Source organism: Eptesicus fuscus, chromosome 2, assembly GCF_027574615.1.
Source record: "Eptesicus fuscus isolate TK198812 chromosome 2, DD_ASM_mEF_20220401, whole genome shotgun sequence".
NCBI classification, from domain to species: domain Eukaryota; kingdom Metazoa; phylum Chordata; class Mammalia; order Chiroptera; family Vespertilionidae; genus Eptesicus; species Eptesicus fuscus.
The window spans coordinates 69,790,356-69,810,874 of record NC_072474.1 but is presented as its reverse complement, the minus strand read 5'-3'; the positions used below and the strand labels follow the sequence as shown (position 1 = coordinate 69,810,874).

At 42.2% G+C, this 20,519-nt stretch overlaps 1 protein-coding gene across 1 annotated transcript; it reads left to right on the top strand.

Annotated features, from left to right (window-relative positions):
• Positions 1-7,561: 7,561 nt before the first annotated feature.
• ODAPH (odontogenesis associated phosphoprotein) lies at positions 7,562-15,183 on the top strand. Its single transcript, XM_054723457.1, has 2 exons — positions 7,562-7,628; positions 14,786-15,183. The coding sequence occupies exons 1-2, from the start codon at positions 7,562-7,564 to the stop codon at positions 15,181-15,183; spliced, it is 465 nt and encodes a 154-aa protein (XP_054579432.1).
• The last annotated feature ends 5,336 nt before the right edge of the window (positions 15,184-20,519 follow it).

The following is a 20,519-nucleotide window of genomic DNA, read 5'->3' as shown; positions in this document are numbered from 1 at the left end:
AACAAAGGCTCTCATGTAGTGGGCATCACTCTGACCCTGACCAGGATAGTATTGCCATTCTGCTGTTAAAGCACTAGGATGACTTTAGGAACCTTCCCAGGCCTCAGTCTCCTGATCTGCAAATGGGAGAATTGGAGATGTGTCTAAGGGGCCTGAGATCCCTCTTAGGAGAAATTCCAGCAGAAGATGTGCTAGCAAGCTTTGCAGGGGAGTCATCCAGGCCACCACAGAGCAGCACCTCCAAATCAGTACCGACCACAGAACCTTTAGATTCCCTGAAAAGGTGTCTGCCCCATCCTGCCGACAGAGAACCCTAAGCCACCCAGGCCTCCAGGAGATAAGCCTCACAGCGCCAGCCACTACTTCCTTAGCCTGACTCAGAGTCCAGACCTGGTCCCCACGACTCCCCTGATAACCTGACTCATGGAGGCCCTACTGGCAGCTTTCCGCATTACTCACTGTGGCCAGCGTGTGATGGGAATGCCTCTCCCAGACAGGCAGTTTCTGCAGCAGGAGAGTAGTAGCCTCATTAGACGTAACTGTAGTTTGCCTTTGCTTCTCCAAGCTCTGGCAGCAAAACGGGACCTTCATCCCACAGAGATGAGCGGGGCGAGATGCAGCTGATCCATTCCTCAGGCAGACATCCCGGCGGGGCCCTGAGAATGTGGAAGGCCGTTCTGCAGAGCGGCGCCCTAAGCTGCAGGTGGACAGCTAGGACAGTCCAGCCTTTCTGAACATTGCTGGTTGTGGTTTTTCCCTCTCAGGGAGCTTGATTCCGTTTCAATTACTACAGAAGGATGACTTATATTATCTCCATTTGAGCATCTAAAATAAACTACTTACCCAAAACCACTTTTATTGTATCCAAACCCAGTATCTTCAGCGTTTGTGCTCCCTAAAATTCTAGACACATTTTTAAACCACCAGGAAGGAGGGCAAGAGAGGCTGATAAGGGAAGAAGGCAAGGAGGTCACTATGAGAGTCTCCCCAGAATACAGGTGTTCAGCCTCCAGTTAAAAGACAGGCTTTTTGAAATGGGGGAGAGGGGTGCTACTCTCCAGTTCAATACTCACCATCCAGCTGAAAATTCCTAAAGTCATGGTCAGGGAGCACTGGGCTATGCCCTGCATTATCCACAAACACCTAGACTTTTATTTGAGAAGAATTTGGTTTATTAAGTCTCTTCGTACATAGATGTGCCCTAAACCTGAGAGCAGCATGCATATAGGTGAAAGTGAGAGAGAGAGAGAATATGTGTGTGTGTTGGTCAGGTTCTTTAGAGAAAGAGAATCAATAGTATGTATACATAAATAGGGGGACATTTATCTTAAGGAATTTGATTATGTGATTATGGAGGCTGGCAAGTTCAAAATCTGCAGGGTCCAAAAAGCCTGCCAGTCTGGGAACCAGGGGAAGAGCTGATGATGCAGTTCAATTCTGAAGGCTGTTTGCTCAGCTCCTTCTTGCTCTATTCAGGCCTTCAACTGATTAGATGAGGCCCACCCATGTTATTCAGGGCAATCTGCTTTACTCACAATTCACCGATTTAAATGTTACTCTCATGCAAAAGCATCCTCAGAGAAAAAAAACATTCAGAATAATATTTGACCCACTATCTGGGCACCACGTCTCAGCCAAGTTGACACACAAAACTAACCATCATAAAGTGCAAGTGGGAGGAGAAAGAAAGGTGTTAACATTTCCCGGAGCTCAGATCCAAATAGCAGGGTGTGGCAGAGATCTGGAGACCCTGGGTACAGCCACCTTCCTGCCCTCCTGTCCTCTCCTAACAGGTAGTTGCCAGACAACAAGGTGCATGAGCTCATATGCACAAGCAGGGACCCTTCTCCTTCCCCTCCCCAGGCATTCCTCTATCCATGCACTCCAGACTACTTACTGAGTGCCTGTGTGCAGGGCACTGAGGCCACAGCTGTAACTAAGACTCAGTTCTTCTGTGTACTTAAAAATGGTTAAAATGATCATTTTTATATTGTCCATTTCATCACAATTTAAAAATATTTTAAAATAGTTCTTGCCATCAAGGATCTCAAAGTCCAGAGAGAGAGGATAGATACAAAGCTCAATGTTAATGTAGGGTCTCACCCATGGTAAGACAGGGCAAGCAGAGAACCCAGAGCCCACATGGGTCAGGAGAACCTGCGCCTCACTCACCCGCTCACCTCATCCTTTCCATCCCCTGTGAGCAACGCTGCGCTGGACATAAGAATCTCCCAGCACATCACCAACCGGGCTGCAAGCCAGTTCCCTCTTATTGCCCAGAAATGACAGTCTCACTTCTCTAGTCCTGCAATTTCATGGAACAGGTCCGCAGACTAATAACTTGTCTCAAGTTGTAAAGTTTTTTAGTATTTATTCATTAAAGTGTCAATTTTTATTGATGGAAAAAGCAATATTATAGTAACACTAGAGGCCTGGTGCACAAAATTCGTGCACTGGGGGGGAGGGGGTTCCCTCATCCCAGCCTGCACCTTCTCCAATCTGGGACCCCTCAGGGGATGTCTGACTGCTTAGACACATGTTGGACATCCCTCTCACAATCTGGAACTGCTGGCTCCTAACCACTCACCTGCATGCCTGCCTGATTGCCCCTACCCGCTTCTGCCTGCCAGCCTGATCACCCCCTAACTGCTCCTCTGCTGGCCTGATTAACACCTAACTACTCCCCTGCCGGCCCAATCGTCCCCAACTGCCCTCCCCTGCCAGCTTGATCTCGCCCCCAACTGCCCTCTTCTGCCGGCCAATTTGGTTCTGATTGGTCGGTTTCTATGCCAGTCAGCATCTCTGGGCCTATCAACGGGGCCTGGTCAGAAAGGCAGGGCTGATCAGCAGCCCCTGTGGAGGCCTAGAGAGAAATGGAGGCACGGCTGCTGACCAGGCCCGGAAAGAGAGAGGCAAGTGCTGATCAACAGCTGCCACAGAGGCTATGGATCAGACCCTGCTTCTCTCTTCAAGCTTCTCTCCCAGCCTGATTCGCAGCCCCCTCGGCAGTCAGTGCTGGGTCACCGTGCCTGCAGCCATAGCAGTCAGTGCTGGGTCACCACAGCAACCCAGTGCTGACTGCAGGACTGACTTCCAGTTGGTCGAGCCTCCCGGTTGTTGTGGATGTGACAGACCCAGAGTTTTTATATATTAGGATTTTAGAAATTCAACCATAATCTCACCACCTGACCACACCCAACCACAGCAGTCAAATACTCAGACCAAAAATCTTGGTGTAATCCATGACTCTCCTGTGTCTCCCACACCCTACTTCCAATTCACCAGGAAATCCTATCTATTCTACCTTCAAAATATGTCCAGAATCTCCCTATCCCCACACCTCTGCTGCTACCACCCCAATGTGAGTCATCATCTTCTCCCCCTACACTACTGCTGTAGTCTTATAACTGGACCGCCTGCTTCCACCCTTGCCCCCAACAATCTGTTCTCCACACAGTGGCTAGAGTTGTCTTTTCAAGATGTAAGGTCATGCCATGCCTCTGCAAAATCCTCCAATGGCTTCACATAATGACCCTTGACCCCATGACCTTATCCTGGTACTGTCCCCCTTGACTCACTCTGCCCAGTTACAGCCACCTCTTTGCTATCGTATATTACATACAAAGTCTACTCCTGTCTCAGCACCTTTGCACTGGCTGTGCCCTCCCCTCCGCCTGAAACACTCTTCCCCCATAGAGTTACATAAATAACTTCCCCACTTCCCTCAAGTCCTTGTTTAAACATCATCTTCTACTTAAAGGTGCCACACCCACCCACCCTTTATACCCTGATTATATTTTTTTATTTTTCTATAGTACATATTACAGAATATCCGAACATTCTCACATATCCTAACATATTATATAATTTATTCCTTTGTTACAATTATTGTTTACTCTCTGTCTCCATCCCACTGAATGATACTGCCCTAGGACAGGTAATTTTTGTCTGTTTTGCTCACCTGACATAGTGTCTGGCACACAGTTAAATAAGTAGTTGTTGAATGAATAATGAAAACAAAGTACACATTCACAAAGCAGCACGCCCCAGTCCCAGGCTCCCGCTTCTCTGGGCTCCAAACCTGGACGGAGGACATGAGGGACTTTTCCCTAAAACGATCAGAAAGCCTTCAGAGGCTAGCGTCCCCTCCGTGATGAAACATGTCACTACAGGACATCGGGAACTTTTCATCAGGGCAACCTAGACACGGATGCTGGACTGAATAAAGGCAGTGAATAATTCCATCTAAGTTGACATTTGGTTGGAATAAGGTCACATGCCAAGTGGTGGCTGAACCACATGACCCTTCAGTCACCAACAACAATGTCTCCCAAAAAACAGCAATATAAATATTACCATATTTGTAACAATCCCAGGCATTTAGTAATAAAAAGTTGTCCTTTTTTTTGTTTTTCACAGGAACATCAATTGGCCTTTGCCTGTTAACAGGCATTCTGGGTAAGTGACACATACTGGAGAGTGGGAAGGAGACATTCTGGGTGGGAAGGTCACGTGACACTGTGGGTGTAATAGACACAAATCAGGGCAGCTCCTTGGCCAACATCCCTTGTAGCCCAGTCTCTGTTACCCCTATCTCTCTTCTTCTTGTATTGATTCCTCCCTCCCTTCCCCAGCCACAAGCTTAGCCAACCAGAGCTCCTCCCTGGGTCATTTCTAAATGGGGCTGGCAGGATAGAGCTTCTTTCTTTATAGATTGTTAAGCCACATGGACATAAAACAAAGTTCAATTAAAATAAGAATATATATTCATTAATGAATTAGTGAGTAAATGAATGAATAGATTTTTAAAGCAAAGTAAATATATCTAATTAGAAGAAAAACATAAATTTTGGATCCAGAAAAATCTCAGGTCTGAATCCCAGCCTCAATATCTGAGTCTTTGGGAAGGAAGTGTGACTACTGTTAGTTCTATATCACCTCCTCATAAAGTTATTGTTAGAAAAACCTAACACCAACTGGCCATATGGGCCTTTTCCCTTGACACATTGAACCAACAACAGTGACCCAAAGCCACTGCAGCTTTGTTGACATTGGGATTATGGAAATTTGCATCTCATTGATCAATCTTCAACTAAATGACTACATTATGATTTGTGGACTTTTAAAGTATATGACTGAAAAGATACTTGTATCAAAGTTACCATATTTGAAATAAGCTTTCAGAAATATTTCCTTTTTCGAGTTAAAGATTTTTGCAAATGAATTTGCTAACCTAATGACCTCACAACAGCTTCATTGAGTTTATATATTGTTGATCACTTGGTTTCACTTTATATATAACATATAAATAAGCAAAATATGGCAAGAGTTACTCTATACACCAACAGTAAAGAAATAAGTAAGAACTTTCTGTCAAATAAAAATTTAATAAAACAATCTAAATGTCCCTTTTAAAGTTTTGTTCCTTTCTTTTATAAATTTCAGGGCAATAGATGCAAATGAGAAAAATATGCCACTTGCTTTTGTCATTTATTTTCATCAACATGTAAATTGGAAGCTATTTAGAAATCCAATACAGAAAAGAAAGGAGATCAGAAGAAATAATACAAATGTCCTTCAACTAAAAGTTTGGTTAAATAATTTAAAATAAATCCATAAAATGGAACACTGGGCAGTAGATAAAGAGATTACATGGATCTGGTTTTATTGGCAAGGCAGTGTGTTACCAATGCAGGGGCAAAGTAGCATCTGTAATACATACCCGGTGATGGAAAATTACAGATTCTGTGCTCTGCTTCATAGCCTCCTGTACTTCCTCTCTCTTACCCCTCAAGATCCTTTGTTGTTATTCCTTAGTTAATATTTAATGTCCCTGCCAGACTGTGCTCGATGATAGCAGGAACTCTATCTTTAGCCCAGCACCTAGGGTACATCATGCGTGGTCAACAGAGACCTGCTGAACCAGTGGGTAGTGCCTTAATCAAAGGAAATGAGCTGGGTCTGGATCACCCCTGCTTCCTTTCCAAGCTGCTGACAAATCGTCCATTTAATCATCTGTTCCAGAATTTTGCCTAGGATTATAGCAAGCCTGTGGAATTTACCATTTTGCCTTATTCGTTTTGGTTCTCTGTTTGCCTAGTCTCCCTCATTCGATTGTCAGCTCTTCGAAGCTAGGGGCTGTGTTCTGTGTTGCTGTTCTGTAGTGCCCAGGAAAATGCTCTAAGTGGGGGCCTTTTGAGCAATTGAATGACTTGGCAAGTATCACCTCCTAAGAGAACAAAAAACTGGAGTCAGAATAATTTTATAACCACTCATTTCATGGGCCACACACTGAAATAGTTTTAAGTCAGTTGACTCTTTTATTCCACAACAATCCTCTGAGAAAAATACTACAAGCCCCATTTTACAGATGAGGCACCTGATGCTTCAACAACTCTCAGGGATTCACTCCAAGTTACCCAGCTTGTCGGAAAAAGAACAGATCCACTAGTGTGGCTCAGTGGTTGAGCATCAACCCATGCAGCAAGAGGTCACCAGTTCCATTTCCAGTCAGGACACATGCCCGAGTTGTGGGCTCTATCCCCAGTAGGGGGCGTGCAGGAGGCACCCGATGGATGTTTCTCTCTCCTCAATGTTTCTATCTCTCTCTCCCTCTCCCTGCCCCTCTCTCTAAAAATCAATAAAAACATTTTTTTAAAAGAAAATTAGAGTTGGACTATGTACCAAGATTGGAGCCAGGTTTTTGTAACTCCAAGGTCCACGCTCTTAATCACTTGTGACCATCCCATCCCACTCCTCCAGCAGCTGACAATCCTTCTCTCAGGAAATAACTGGGTACAGATGTATCATGTCCATCTTATTGGCAATTTCGTGCATAAGGAGGAGCCTGGAAGACAACTCGCTAAGTTAATCTTTCCAGACTCTGGTGTTTGTTTAGGGCTTAATCACAAGGAACAACAACAGCCTGTAATTATTGGAATTGAGAGTCTAGGTCAGTGGTCGGCAAACTCATTAGTCAACAGAGCGGCAAACCACGGCTCGCGAGCCGCAGTTTGCCGACCACTGGTTTAGACAGTGATCATGATGGCTATCAGAGAAGATATTTTGCTTATTGCTGCCCTTGGCTCCTGCACAAAAGCAGAGAAGCCATAAATCCTGGTCAGAGGCCTACGAACAAACAGCCTCTCTAAACTGCCTGGGTCAGGAAGCCTTTTGATAATGCCCTCTCCGTCCTGTTTGGCATTTTTTAAATAAGTAAGCGCCACAGAGGGAAGCAGTGTTGACTATTTCCCAGACAGAGTCTTTCTCTTGTGGAGGGAGACTCATACACACAGGTAAACAGGGGAGAAGACTTGAGGGAATTGAAAGAATACAGTCCAACTCTAAGGACAAGTGAACGATGTTTGGCTGTCATTGCAAGAAGCTTCTGGTTGATAAATACTTTCTGGTACTTCCTTGCTGATTTCTTGGCCTCACACCGCAGGCCCTGACCACTGCGGTCCACTATGCAAATGCAAATTACCTGACTCAGGCTGTTGAGTCACCAACTCCCTTTTAAACCAACGCTAGGTTCAAGGTAGTGACTGCTCAGGTAGAAGCCATGGCTCACGGGCTCTGCCTCTCCTGCTGGCTGTTGGCCTGCTGGTTGGTGGTAACGGTGGCAGAAGGTAAGGGTTTTTGTGTTTATTCTACCGTGGGCCCACTAATCAATAAGTTGTGTGAAAAGATACAATTTGGCTCCATGATTATACATGTTCATAAATTGAAAATGTTTGTCAGCTTCCACCAGCCTGTGTGGCTAAAGAAGAACAGGCTGAATCTTATCATCTGACGATCTCAATCTCAGTCTCAGTTCTCGCGCTGTTGACGTTAGACATACTTAACCTTTCTGATATCAATCTCTTCATATGTGAAGTGACAGGATTAAAAACATGCATTATTTGGGGGGTTGTGAGCCATCATGCAAGAAAAGCTCTTCAAGTTTAAAATACTATACGAATACTACTTACTCTGGTTCTAAAGCTAACAATTTGCCGCCCTGAATGACAGCAATGTCCACCTCTTTCTATCCTCAGAAGCACAGTGATTTGCACATGGTGGGTATTTAGTCTCTGTTTGTTAGTTGCTTTAATTAATCACATCTATTTAGCTGTGTTTTAGTGCCATTCAGGTGAGCATAGATTTCTTTCTTTAGGGTTATATTAGATTCCATCTCTCCACTGTTCCTTTTCTTTTTCCTTTCTCCACTATGAAATTTCCAAGTGGCCTGAGCCTTAGATTTGGCTTACAAACCTCTGGGGAAATGAAAGAAAACGATTAAAAAAAAAAAAAGGGGGGGGGAGGGGAGAGGGAAGAGAGAGAGGAAGAAGAAACTGGGAGACCTGGGTCTGATAACAGTTTCCCTTTGCTCCAGAACTAACTATGGTTCAGGGAGTAGAGACCCAGGAGTCAAACTGAATCTTTCTCCCCTTCACATGCCCCTGGGGGCTTTGCAGGAGCCCAGCCAGAAGCTAATCAGCCTCCAACAAATTCCCTGCTTCCATCTCCCAAAGCTCACAGCAGAGAGGAGAGAGACCTTAGTGCTGGTGGAGAGACCACCAGAGCTCACCCTGTCCAATCTCTGCATGAATTCCGGTGATCAGAGGGCAGGAAATAGAGATTACAAATAACCCCTGCCCCACTTCTTCCTAAGACAAGGACTCCAAGCATCACTTGCTAAAAGTGACATCTAAAAGAAACACCAATAAACAGAACTAGCCACCTCAGGCCTTCGTTCCAGAAAGTGAACCATTCGTCAGGAAACTTTGTAATGTGTAGCTAAACCGGTTATAATGAGATTAGAGGTTTATTCACACCAAAGAACACCAATTAAAATGTGAGATATGATTTCTGAACTTGACTCACGCTTCCCCACTGTCTCTCAGACGGGCATGGAAGTCCATGCAATGTAGCTTCACTCTATCCAAGCCACCCTGGTCCCAGCTCATTGCTCACTTCTACAACCCTCACTCTCTCCTCTCCTCTCCCTGGCAGGCTGGACTGCCCCTCCTCCTGTTCTGCCCCGTTTACTGCAATTCTGCTTCTCATGACAATGTTTAAGTGTCACTATGGTACAGCCTTCACAAAGGCTTTCTTAAGACAAAATTGCAATCTCTCCGATATCTTAGAATAATACTTATAATAACTTGTGCATCACCCATGGCATTCCTGCATTCTGCTCTGTATTACAGATCCATGTATTTGCAGCGCATCTGCACTCCTCAGCTCAGGCTGGGTCTTTATCGTCTCTGCATGTGCCACAATACCTAGCATAGGACCCTGCGACTGCTGAAAATGAAATAAGCCTGTGTGACACTTTCTGGGCTCCAAATTATTTACCTGTAAAATTAGAGATATGATCAAGATAGCCAGTCATTCTGTGAGTCATTGAGTTGCAGTTAACTAAGTCAAAATCAAATTGAGTTGAGTGGTGAGTAAATTAATCACAGGATTTATATTTCTTTCTGGTTCAATTCCAAAAGCATGTGCGAATTTTTCTAATACTCCATGTGTCATGGAAAGGAAGAACTGCATACTAGTACTTATAAATCAAGTGTGAAGCTTACTTCTCTTAAAATCCGTATAGTTCTCTACGACCCAACTATTGTCTGCCCAAATAACCACAGACTACAGGTAATTATATATTTATATAAAAGTCTTCTTATCCTTACTTTTTTTTAAAAAAATGTACTAGTTGTTGGTATGCTATGAATTTTATGTCTAGACTATAATAAACCCACTTAAAATTGATATCTAAACTCTAAGCAATATTTTGGCTTAATTTTTTATTTTACTCTAATTTTAAATGTAAGTTATTATTGTGAATTTTCTAGGACTGACATTAAATATTCAGTGAGCTTTACAAAAATCTATAGAGAGGAAAATTCAATGTCTGGCTGGCCATTCATTCCATTTATCAGATCCATGTATTTGCCGTGTGTCTGGGCACCACTCTAAGCCAGGGACCATTCTACATGCTTAGGGACATCACAGTGACCAACAAAGTCAGCAGTCCCTGTCTTCATGGAGGTCCTGTTGTAATAAGATCTGCACCCTTTAGTCCTATCAATAGTGCACAGATTTTTATGTATAAAGAGTTACCAAATGGAACCAAGAAAATTGGGCTCTTGCTAACAGAATCTTTCCATAGCATTTAAGATTAATCGTAACAGTAGCTAACACCTACTAAATGCATATTGTGGATCAGGAATGTTCTGAGCACTTTACATATCTTATTTCAGATAATACAATAAACCAGTGAGATAGATAGTATTATTTTCTCCATTTTACAAATAAGGAAAAAGAGACTCAGAGAAGTTAAGGAACCCGTCTCTGAGTTGTTAAATGGCAGAGCTCAGGACACCTGGCTCTAGAGCCTATGCTTTTAAACATTATGCTGTTCTGCCTCTCAAAATGTTTTTAATCTGCATTTAAATATTTGACCTACTTTGGCCTGAATAAGGTTGCAGAAGCACTCTCATCTTTGATAGTGAGTGTCTTTGGTGGCATATCAGTATGTTACACAGTGAGAACTATTTGCTTAGTAACAATTGCATTATTCCTGAGAGATAGGAAAACGGTAACTTTTGCAGTTATAGAAACAGATTTCTCTCAATCAATCAATTCTACTAGGTACCATGCTGGGGATGAGGTCAAAGGATGTGGTCTACAGGATGGTCAAGTGGATATTTCAGTGGAGGAGGAATATAACCTCTGAAGAGCAATCACATGACTCATGAGTATCATGGACTCACAGGATGCTATGGGAGTATACTGCATATTGCCTTAACACAGTCTCAGGATTAAGGCCTCCCTCAAGAAATGAGATATGAAATCTGCATAGAAGTAAACCAAGCAAAGATGGCAGGCAATGGTGCTCTAAGTATCTGGAACCAAATTTTTTAAAACCCATAACCATTGGTAACTTTTGCCAAAGTAGCCTTTGTGGAGTGGAGGAGGCAGAGTCAGATTCCAATTCATTTAAATAGGTGGGGGAGGGGCGGCAGAATCAGAAGTGTGCAGACTTTTCTTTGCAATGATTGCAATGAGAGTAAAAACCAAAGAATTTCATGGCAGATCACCAAAGTTTTCTCTATGAAATATGAAGCTAAGTAATCTACTTAGAAAGGTAGAGAGAATTTAGAAGAGAATTCTTCAGGTAAATGAAGAATGGGAATTTTGAAGCAGCTTTGAGGAGCATATTAAAAGTTTAGAAGACAGTGGGAATTGAGCAGAACAAGGATAAACAAAAGAATTAATGAGCCCTAGCTGGTTTGGCTCAGTGGATAGTGTCAGCCTGCAGACAGAAGGGTCCCAGCTTGGATCCAAGTCAAGGGCACATGCCTGGGTTGTGGGCTCAATCCCCAGTAGGGGGCGTGCAGGAGGTAGCCGGTCAATGATTCTCTCTCATCATGTTTCTATCTCTCTCTCACCCTCTCCCTTCCTTTCTGAAATCAATAAAAATATGTTTAAAAAAAGAAATATAGCATTTTAAATAAAAGAATTAATGAGCAGTATTAACTCAGTCAAAGTTGGAGACCATGAATGGCATCACCCCCTCACTCAGATGTTTGGCCTTAACCTTGTAAAGAATCTGTGACAGTTCCCAAATCAATCCCTATGGCTTCCCCATTTTAGAGCACTTGTGCTAGCCAACCAGTGACCTGGAATAGTCACCATGTGTCTAGTCTGCTGGAAGAATGTGGTTTTATGTGGGCTTGCCCACATTCTTAGGTTGGTTAATGGGACAAACTTGTACCTTGATCTTGAGCCCCACAGAAATTCCCAGAAGAAAACACTGAACGCCTCGGGACATCCCAGAGTCAGAAAAAAGCTGCCTAGCAGGCTCTAACACCCACTGTCAGCTGGAGGATGTGGAGAGTAGCTTCAGGTTTTAAGAAATGAGATGAGCTCAGGGGTGGGTTGGTTGGTTGGTTGGTTTGTACAGCTGGAATGCAGCTTACTGAGTGACAGAGCTCAAGGCCTAGCTAAGCCTGATCTGACAGCAAAGTGTCAAGATGGGGATTAAGAGTAAGGCTAGCTTCTCCCCTAGCAACTGAAACCTCAGCAGAAGATTTTTATGTTACAAAAGGTTCGGAACTGATCTAATTGTGTAGGAGGAAAGAATGAGTCATGTGGGATTTAATCATCTTGTGGAAGTTGAAATATTTTAATCTACTTTCAGTCATAGAATTTCAATACTCAGTAGCCTAGATGGGTCTGGAAGAAAGGGTCAGTATTTCCTTCAAGGAATAAACACCAATTCAAGCTAGCTTTTAAAAAGAGAACTGGAAGTGGAGTGGTTATTATAAAAATATCTCTAAGACCCTAAGTACAACCAGCCCTCAGTCAGATCAGCCCTGGAAAGTCAGGAATCAAGGCTACTTTCATCATCACTCTGTTACCACATGGTCTCTTGTCTCTTTTTCTCTTTGAGAGGCCTTCCCCATTTCATAGTTTCTATGGAAAGACGGGCTTCTCTGCTTACTCAACATTCAACTGACCAAAACCTAACCCAGCCCCTGTCTTACACCTTCCACTGACTGTGTCTCTGTTGAAACTCTCAAGTGAGAATCTGATTGGTCACTGGCCAGGCAATGAATGAGGTAAGTGTCTAACAGCAGTCCAATCAGCCATAGCCAAAAGTGTACAGGGTTGACCTTTCCGGGGGTTGTGGGTGAAACAGAATCTCTGGGAGGGACTATGAGCAGAGGCAGGCAATAAGCATATCCAATACAACCAAGAAACCTGGATTCGGTTGTTCTAACGGTGAGGGGTATCTAGCTCTTTTTACGTGCCTCTGTAGTCCCAACTTCCTGTGGGGAGCTCAGTTTCCCATCATTCACACTCAGCAGTCCTTTCCAGGTCTAGTTGGTAAGTCGCTAGGGGAGTGAAGGAATAATTTTCTAAAGGGAAGCTTACTTTCTCATAGCCAATTCAAGTAGATGATAGAGCTAGAGGGAAGACCTGGACACTTGAGCTTCATCCAAATTTCTTCTCAGAAACTAACGTCGTCCTGGTCCTCAGTGCTCCTTCCCCTGCTGCGTGCAGAGGCTCCCTGCTTCCTCCTTGGGGAATGATTGCACTGCTGGGGCAAGTGAAGCAGGCCTTTGGATTAATGGCCTGTCGGGGTGAGGGGCAGTTATTTTTATTTTCTTAACACTAAGTTCTGTTTTTCAACTAATTTTCTTTATTTAGTTATAATTTATATACAATAAAAATGCACAAATCTTTTCAATTGAATTTATTGGGGTGACATTAGTTAATAAAATTATATAGGTTTCAGGGGTAGAATTCTATAATACATCATCTGTATACTGTATTGTATGTTCACCACCCCAAGTCACATCTTCCATCACCATTTATCCCCCCTTTACCCTCTCCTCCCCATCCCCTCTTTCCCTCTGGTAGTTATCATACTGTGTTCTGTCTATGAGGGTTTTTTTGTTGTTGTTTTGCTTAATCCCTTCACCTTTTTCACCCAGCCCCTAACCTCCCACTCCTCTGACAGCTGTCAGTCTGTTCTCTGTATCTGAGTCTGTTTCTATTTTGCTTTTTAGTTTATTTTGTTCATTAGATTCCACTTGTAAGTGAAATCATATATTTGTTTTTCTCTGACTATAAAATGCACAAATCTTAAGGTATAGATTGATCACATTTTACACATACATACATATATGTGTGTATAAACATGTGTGTAGATATGTATATACTAGAGGCCCAGTGCATGAATCCGTGCACCAGTGGGGTCCCTCGGCCTGGCCTGCAGGGATTGTGCTGAAACTGGCTCTCTGACATCCCCCAAGAGGTCCCGGGTTGCGAGAGGGCAGTTCTCGGGTGACGCACCCCAGAATCGGACTCCCTCCTCTCTGGTTCTGGGTGCGTCACTGGAGAACCACAGCTGCCAAGTGACCACAGCTTGGCAGATCCTGTATTGAGCATCTGCCCCCTGGTGGTCAGTGCGTGTTATAGCTACTAGCCAATCAGCCAGTCACTTAGGCTTTTACATATATAGATAAGTGTATATGGGTGTGTGTGTGTGTCTGTGTGTGTATCTATATATCTATCTATCTATATATCTATATATGTGTGTGTGTATATATATATAGTCTTTATCTCCATATCTATGTAACAACCACCAATATCAAGATCTAAAGAGTTCCCTCGTTACTTTTCCACTAAATAATACCTACCCCAACCCTAAGCTAACTATTTTTCTTTTACATTTTTTAAAGCCATAGATTAGTATAGCTTGTTCTTGAACTTGATACAAATGGAATCTTTTGCTCAACATAACATCCATGGGATGCATCTGTATTGTTGTATTAGTAATTCTTCCTTTGCATTGCTGAGTACTATTTCATTTTGCTTTTTAGTTTATTTTGTTCATTAGATTCCACTTGTAAGTGAAATCATATATTTGTTTTTCTCAGACTGTAGATATTCATACAGATATTCTGTATGAATATTTATACATTCTCCGATTGATGGACATTTGTATTGTATCCAAGTTTAGGCTAATATGAATAAGGCTGCTATGAACATTCTTGAACTAGTCTTTTGTAGACATATATACTTGTTTCTCTTGGGTAAATTCCCCAGAGTGCAACCATGGGATCATAATGTGTGTCCATGTTTCATTTCACTGAACATTGGCAGTTCTTCCAAACACACTCAGACCTCTCCATTTCTCCCTTCTAATCTCGCTCTCCTCCCACCCCTCAAGCATCTCCCTTCTTCTGTTGTTATCAGGCCTGCTTCCTGACTTGCATTTTTCTCCCCACAGGACAAGTAGGGGTAGTCATCCCCTCCAGAGGCTCACAAAATAATGTGGATCCTACAGATTGCCAGATCTTTACACTCACCCCTCCACCTCCCACAAGAAAGCCGGTGACAAGGATCCAGCCCATCACAAGGACAACCAAGTGTCCTTTCCATTTTTTTCCAATACGGAGGCCCAGCGTCCAAGTTAGGTTTCCAAACAGACCTTTCCTCCCACCGAGGTGCAACCACCGTTTTCAGTACCGTCCATATTTTTGGCCAAACAATCGTCTTAGTCCATATTATAACTATTTCCCCAGAAGAAGACTCCGGAGAGGAAGCTCATCTGAGGAAAGAAGAGGGAAGAGAGAAGCCCCAAACCTGCTCAATCAGAGGAGGTCAATGCCTCAGAAAAGACTATAAAAATAGTTCTGTTCTCTTTTTCCAAACTAAAATTACCGAATTTGAAACTTATCTTAAACACCACTGACTAGAAATTGTTCTCCTTGCCAACAGTGAAGATACTGGTGTAAAGGTCATTCAAGTTTGCAAAGTAGGAGCAATAACCACATTATTCTTATTCCCAACTTTTTACGACCACATAATATTTATGCAAATAAAACCCTAAAATGAGAGGTTCTGGTCATTCCTGTCCATACTGAGATGCCAGAAGAATCAGCTCCATCTTCTAAATTAGAGCGAGGAGCATTTCAATAAATCAAGATTGCTATAAATCAAATGAAGACATTAATGAAGCACTTTTATACTCACTGGAAAACTTATGAGCAAGGTGCATTTACAAAGTGAACTGTAAAAGCAATTATGGAAAACTGAAAGCTTTATTTAAAGCATGTCTGGCAGGGATGTAACTAGTGGTTAGTTATTCATTTATTATATTTTTATTGAGGTACAATTGGCATAACATTACATAAGGATACAATATTTGTATATATTGCAAAATGGTCACAACAATAAGTCCAGTTAACATCAACACCATCGGTAATTACAAATTTATTTTTCCTTGTGATGAGAACTTCCAAGATCCAATCAGTTTTCTAACAACAACAATTTTAAAGATTAAACTAAATTATAGGACATCTGACTATAGATAATACTTTAAAGCTATCATAAACTGAATTACCTAACCCCAGAACTCTTTTTAATTGTAATATCTAAATGTACTTTAATGTTAACTTTTTAAGCAAATTAGCATGATAAGTATCTCACGTTCTCCCACCATCATCATATAGACACTAGTTTAAATGATATACTTCCCCTAAAACTTTCAATGTGATCTGGGCTCTAAGTCTGATTAAGTTGACATGAATGTTCTCCTAACTCTAGGACTCCACAGACATAAGTTTACTCCTCTATAGGAAGCTTCGGGGGTGCAATATAAGTAACCCACCCCACAGATTACATGCATTGGTTATTTCTTTAGCCATTCTGTCACATACCAACTCCTGTTTGTGCCACTCGTCTTGCCTGTAACATAGGAACTAGTTTTGTATATGTGGTTTGTATCTTAATACCTCTTCCTCCCAAGAACTATGTGCAAAAGTTGCTGCTGGTGCTGCTGCTTCTACAAAGAAAAAAGAACATAAAGACGTGAGGTTGCTGGGAACATTGCCTGGGAAATGGAAAGAGATTGCTTTGCTTCCTTGCTGTATTAAAGATAAGAGGGGGAGGGGGATACACAACTATTTCCTTTACTTGCTTCATAACAAATTTTCATTATAAGAACAGATATTTGCTTCAAAATGACAGGCTTAAATAAAATCTATACTTGAAATCCTCATTAAGAAATTCTATATTTTGTTTAATAACCTTGATCTTTTTTTCCTTTCTTGTTGGTTAGTGGGCATAAGCAGAAACGAGCCAACCTTGGGCAAACTTGAAGACAGAGAAAGATTTGTATGTGATCTCACCTCCCTCTCAGGAACCCCTCTTTTATCACTGCTCCCCACTTACCCTCACCTAGTACTCACTGCTCTTGCCAGAACTCCCACTGTCCAATCAGCCTGGCTTTGACTGCGCTTTCTCTCCCAAACATTAGAAATTGTGCAATCCAAACGTTAACTGCTCTGAACTGAGTCCCTGAAGGCCTTGCTACGTGATATTAATCATTAGGAAAACTTAGACAAAGTAAAGACAGATTAACAGCTTCATTAGTTGGTTATTGCATCTATTATAGAAAGCAGACGACTGCTGAAGCGTTTCATAGTGAGAGCCTTTTGTAAAATAACTAGGTAAAATTGCATTGCTTCTCACCCTTGAACATGTATATAAAAAGCAGGCCCACACTTGCAAGTACAAGCATATTCTTGTGACTTTTTTTGAGAAATTGCATCCTTTGGGTTAATAGATTTTTCTCTTAAAATACAGTGATGCCTAGCAGGTTTACGGACTCAGGTACTAGTATAGTCTTCAGCCACTAATACCTCAAAGTGAGCTAGTTTATCAAATGCGTTCCTCTTAGCATACAGGTGGGATTAGCCGCTTTTGAAGCAATGGGACTTCTGTGGGGAGGGTGTGATGACCTTTAAATTCAACTTTTGCTTTGTGGTAAAAATAGCCTATGCAAGTCTGAAGTTCTAATTATGAGAAAAAGGCATAACCTGAATGCAGTCATCAGACAAACCCAAATTGAGGGACATTTACAAAACAACTGCCCTGTAATCTTTAGAAATGAAGAGGTCATGGTAGACAAAGATTAAAGATGATTACAAAGAATCAACCACTAAATGTGATCCTGGAGGTGGGAAGGAAAGGGAGAGATTGCCATGAAAAATATTATTGGGACAAATGGCAAAGTTTTAATGTGGGCCATGTGTTAAGTAAAAGTATTATATCAGCATTAAATTTTCTGAATTTGATAATTAGGTAAGAAAACATACTTATGTAAGATCTAAGTATTTGAGGGTAAAGGAGTATGATTTCTACAAATAAATCTCAAATTATTATGGAAAAAAGTGTGTGTGTGTGTGTGTGTGTGTGAGAGAGAGAGAGAAGAGAGAGAGAATGGGAAGAAGGGAGAAATAAAGCAAATGTGGCAAATATTTTTACAATTGGTATATAATGGGTGAAGGGTACAAGGGAGTTCTTTGTACAGTTATTGCAACTCTTGTGCAGTTTGAAGTTATCTCAAAATGAAAGTAAAATGATACTATTAACCACAACACAGAGGCGTTAGTGACAAGGAGTGCCACCCTGGGTTAGTCATGGGGGAGGAAGTGGTTAGTTTAGGGCCTGGGGACAGATGGAGGAAACGACAGAGTAAGATTAGACTGGGGGTGGGGGTACAAAGAAAAGGAAGGTTAAAAAGCAGACGGGATCTTGGGGAAACAAAGCTACGGAACACTGCATAGCAAGTGCCTAGAGTGGCCCGAGAGTGGACAGCAACACCCCAGGCTAGGCAACCCACTGGAAAAGGGGAACTTGGCCTGGGAGGATGCAGCTCCATGTAGACTTTAAAAACATTTCAGTCTGAGATTTTGGTGTGCATGCAAAATGAAGTTAGATACACTCTTCTGGGTTTGTAACTCATTTTTTCCCCCACTGAGATATTTTGTGATTGAAAATTCCAAGTGAAAATGCAATGATTTCTGAAGAAATTTTGTCTGTTGAGTAGTGCCTTACAAACACATCTTTTGTCTTTCCTGTGTTTGTGGTCAGTATCAATAACAGCAAAAGTTTCTGCTTACTATTATCTTTTCATAGTCATTATAAACAAGGAGAACCAAATAATCTTTTGTGGTTGCTGTAAACTTACTGTAATGTTTGGTAACAAACAGAGATCATGCACTCTTGCTAAGGTTAGAGTTAATAATCCATCGCCAGCTTTAGTTTAAATGTTTCTTTGTGCTTTTTAAATAATCCAGCAGTAGAGAATAAACTATCAGCCAAAATCATTTTGGGAGAATAAGAGCAAAACACGGGGTGAGGCAAGGAGGTGGGAGGACAGACCTTTACAAGTTGTGATCTGTTTGTGAAACTTCAGGGGAAGGTCTGAAAACCCTTTATGTTAATACTAGAGGCCCGCTGCATGAAATTCGTGCAGAGGATGGGGCGGTCCCTCAGCCCGGCCTGCACCCTCTCACAATCTGGGATGGCTGGCTTCTAACCGCTCGCCTGCCTGCCTGATTGCCCCTAACCACTCTGCCTGCCTCCCTGATCACCCCTAACCCCTCTGCCTATCTTCCTGATTGCCCCTAACCACTCTCCTGCCAGCCTGATCACCCCTAACCACTCGCCTGCCTGCCTGATTGCCCCTAACTGCTCTCCTACCTGCCTGATCACCCCTAACTGCCTCTGCCTTACCCCCCGCTGCTGCAGCTTCATCCAGAAGGATATCTGGAATGATGTCTGGAAGGTCATTCGGCTGTCCAGTCTAACTAGCATATTACGCTTTTGTTATTATAGATTTGTTTCTCGAGCTGCATCTATTAAATTGGTAAAGTATTACCATGGTGTGTGTGTTTTTAATATGTCCCTCTTCCCCCTTAAATTTTACTTAAAATTTTAAAAATCCTCAATACTTTTTCCTTTGAGATTTTTCTGCCTTCTGGGTTCTTTTTTTTTTTTTTAATGTTTAAAAATATGTTGGCATGATAGTTCAAGTCTTAACTAATGATTCAGGTATGATACAATGACTATTGGAATTTAAGGAGTATTAGGCATGCATGTATGGAGAGATATGTTCAAGTATGCTGTTGTGAAATTAAATCTGTAAAGGTAGGCGGTTAAAGTGCTTGTATGTTGCTCCGTATGGTAAGAACTAGTCCTGTTGCATCATGTATATTATTACTAAGCATTTCTCTTCTCCTTTACAGCACAAAGAAAGATTTGAATTCTAAACTAAAATAAATAAATAAATAAATAATCCTCACAAAATAATTAATCTTAGATTTATCCATGCCTTAAAGATAAGTTAAAAATGAAATCCTATTCCTGCTTCCCACACTACTAACACCCTTGTAATGATTCACACTTTAGTTATACTAAGAGTCATGGGCTGGATGAGTTGGGACTCTCACGTTCACTGATATTTGGGGGAGGATGGGAAGTATGGTTGGAAGTTTGGGTCTCAAAGGGATCAACAGAAGACATGAGACAGCATGAACTTCCACAGCACCACCTGGATTGAATTTGAGCCTGGAGATTGGGTCAGTGGTGAGCACCAGATGCTGATAAAAATGTCTTTAAAAGAAATTTTAGGAGACGCTGAACATAGAGCTGCCTTGGGGCCAACATGACAAAGTGTGGCACAGATTAGAGAAAGGGTCCATTCTCCCCCCGCCCCCGCACAGAACTCACTCCTCTGTCACCCCCCAAAATAACAGTAACTTTTGAAAGCGTGGGACACAGCGGCGTCCTAGTACTCACAGAGGGCACTGTCCACCGCAGCCGTGCTGGAGCGCCTTCTGGGGCTTTGTGGGCAGCGTGTGGCCACAGGGACAGCCAAGCAGAGGAAGGACATGTGGGCTGCCTGGGCCTGCTCCTGACAGCACATTAAAGCACTGGTAAACTCTGGGGTTTGCTAGTTTCTGATTAAATATGAAAAAATTAAGAAAAAGACTTATTTTATAGATGTTACCTTGTGACATTTGGAAAACTATTTGAGGAGGTATCTTAGTTTGCTAGTTAGTTAGGACTACTATAATAAAATGCCATAGACTTGGGGGGGGGGGGGTCTTATACAATAGAAGTTTATTCTTTCTCAGTTCTGGAAGCTGAAAGTCCAAGAGCAAGGTGTCGGC

Coding starts and splice junctions, on each gene's coding strand:
- ODAPH (XM_054723457.1), top strand. CDS start 7,562: ATGGCTCACGGGCTCTGCCTCTCCTGCTGGCTGTTGGCCTGCTGGTTG. Junction 7,629..14,785: donor GGTGGTAACGGTGGCAGAAG/GTAAGGGTTTTT, acceptor TTCTCCCCACAG/GACAAGTAGGGGTAGTCATC.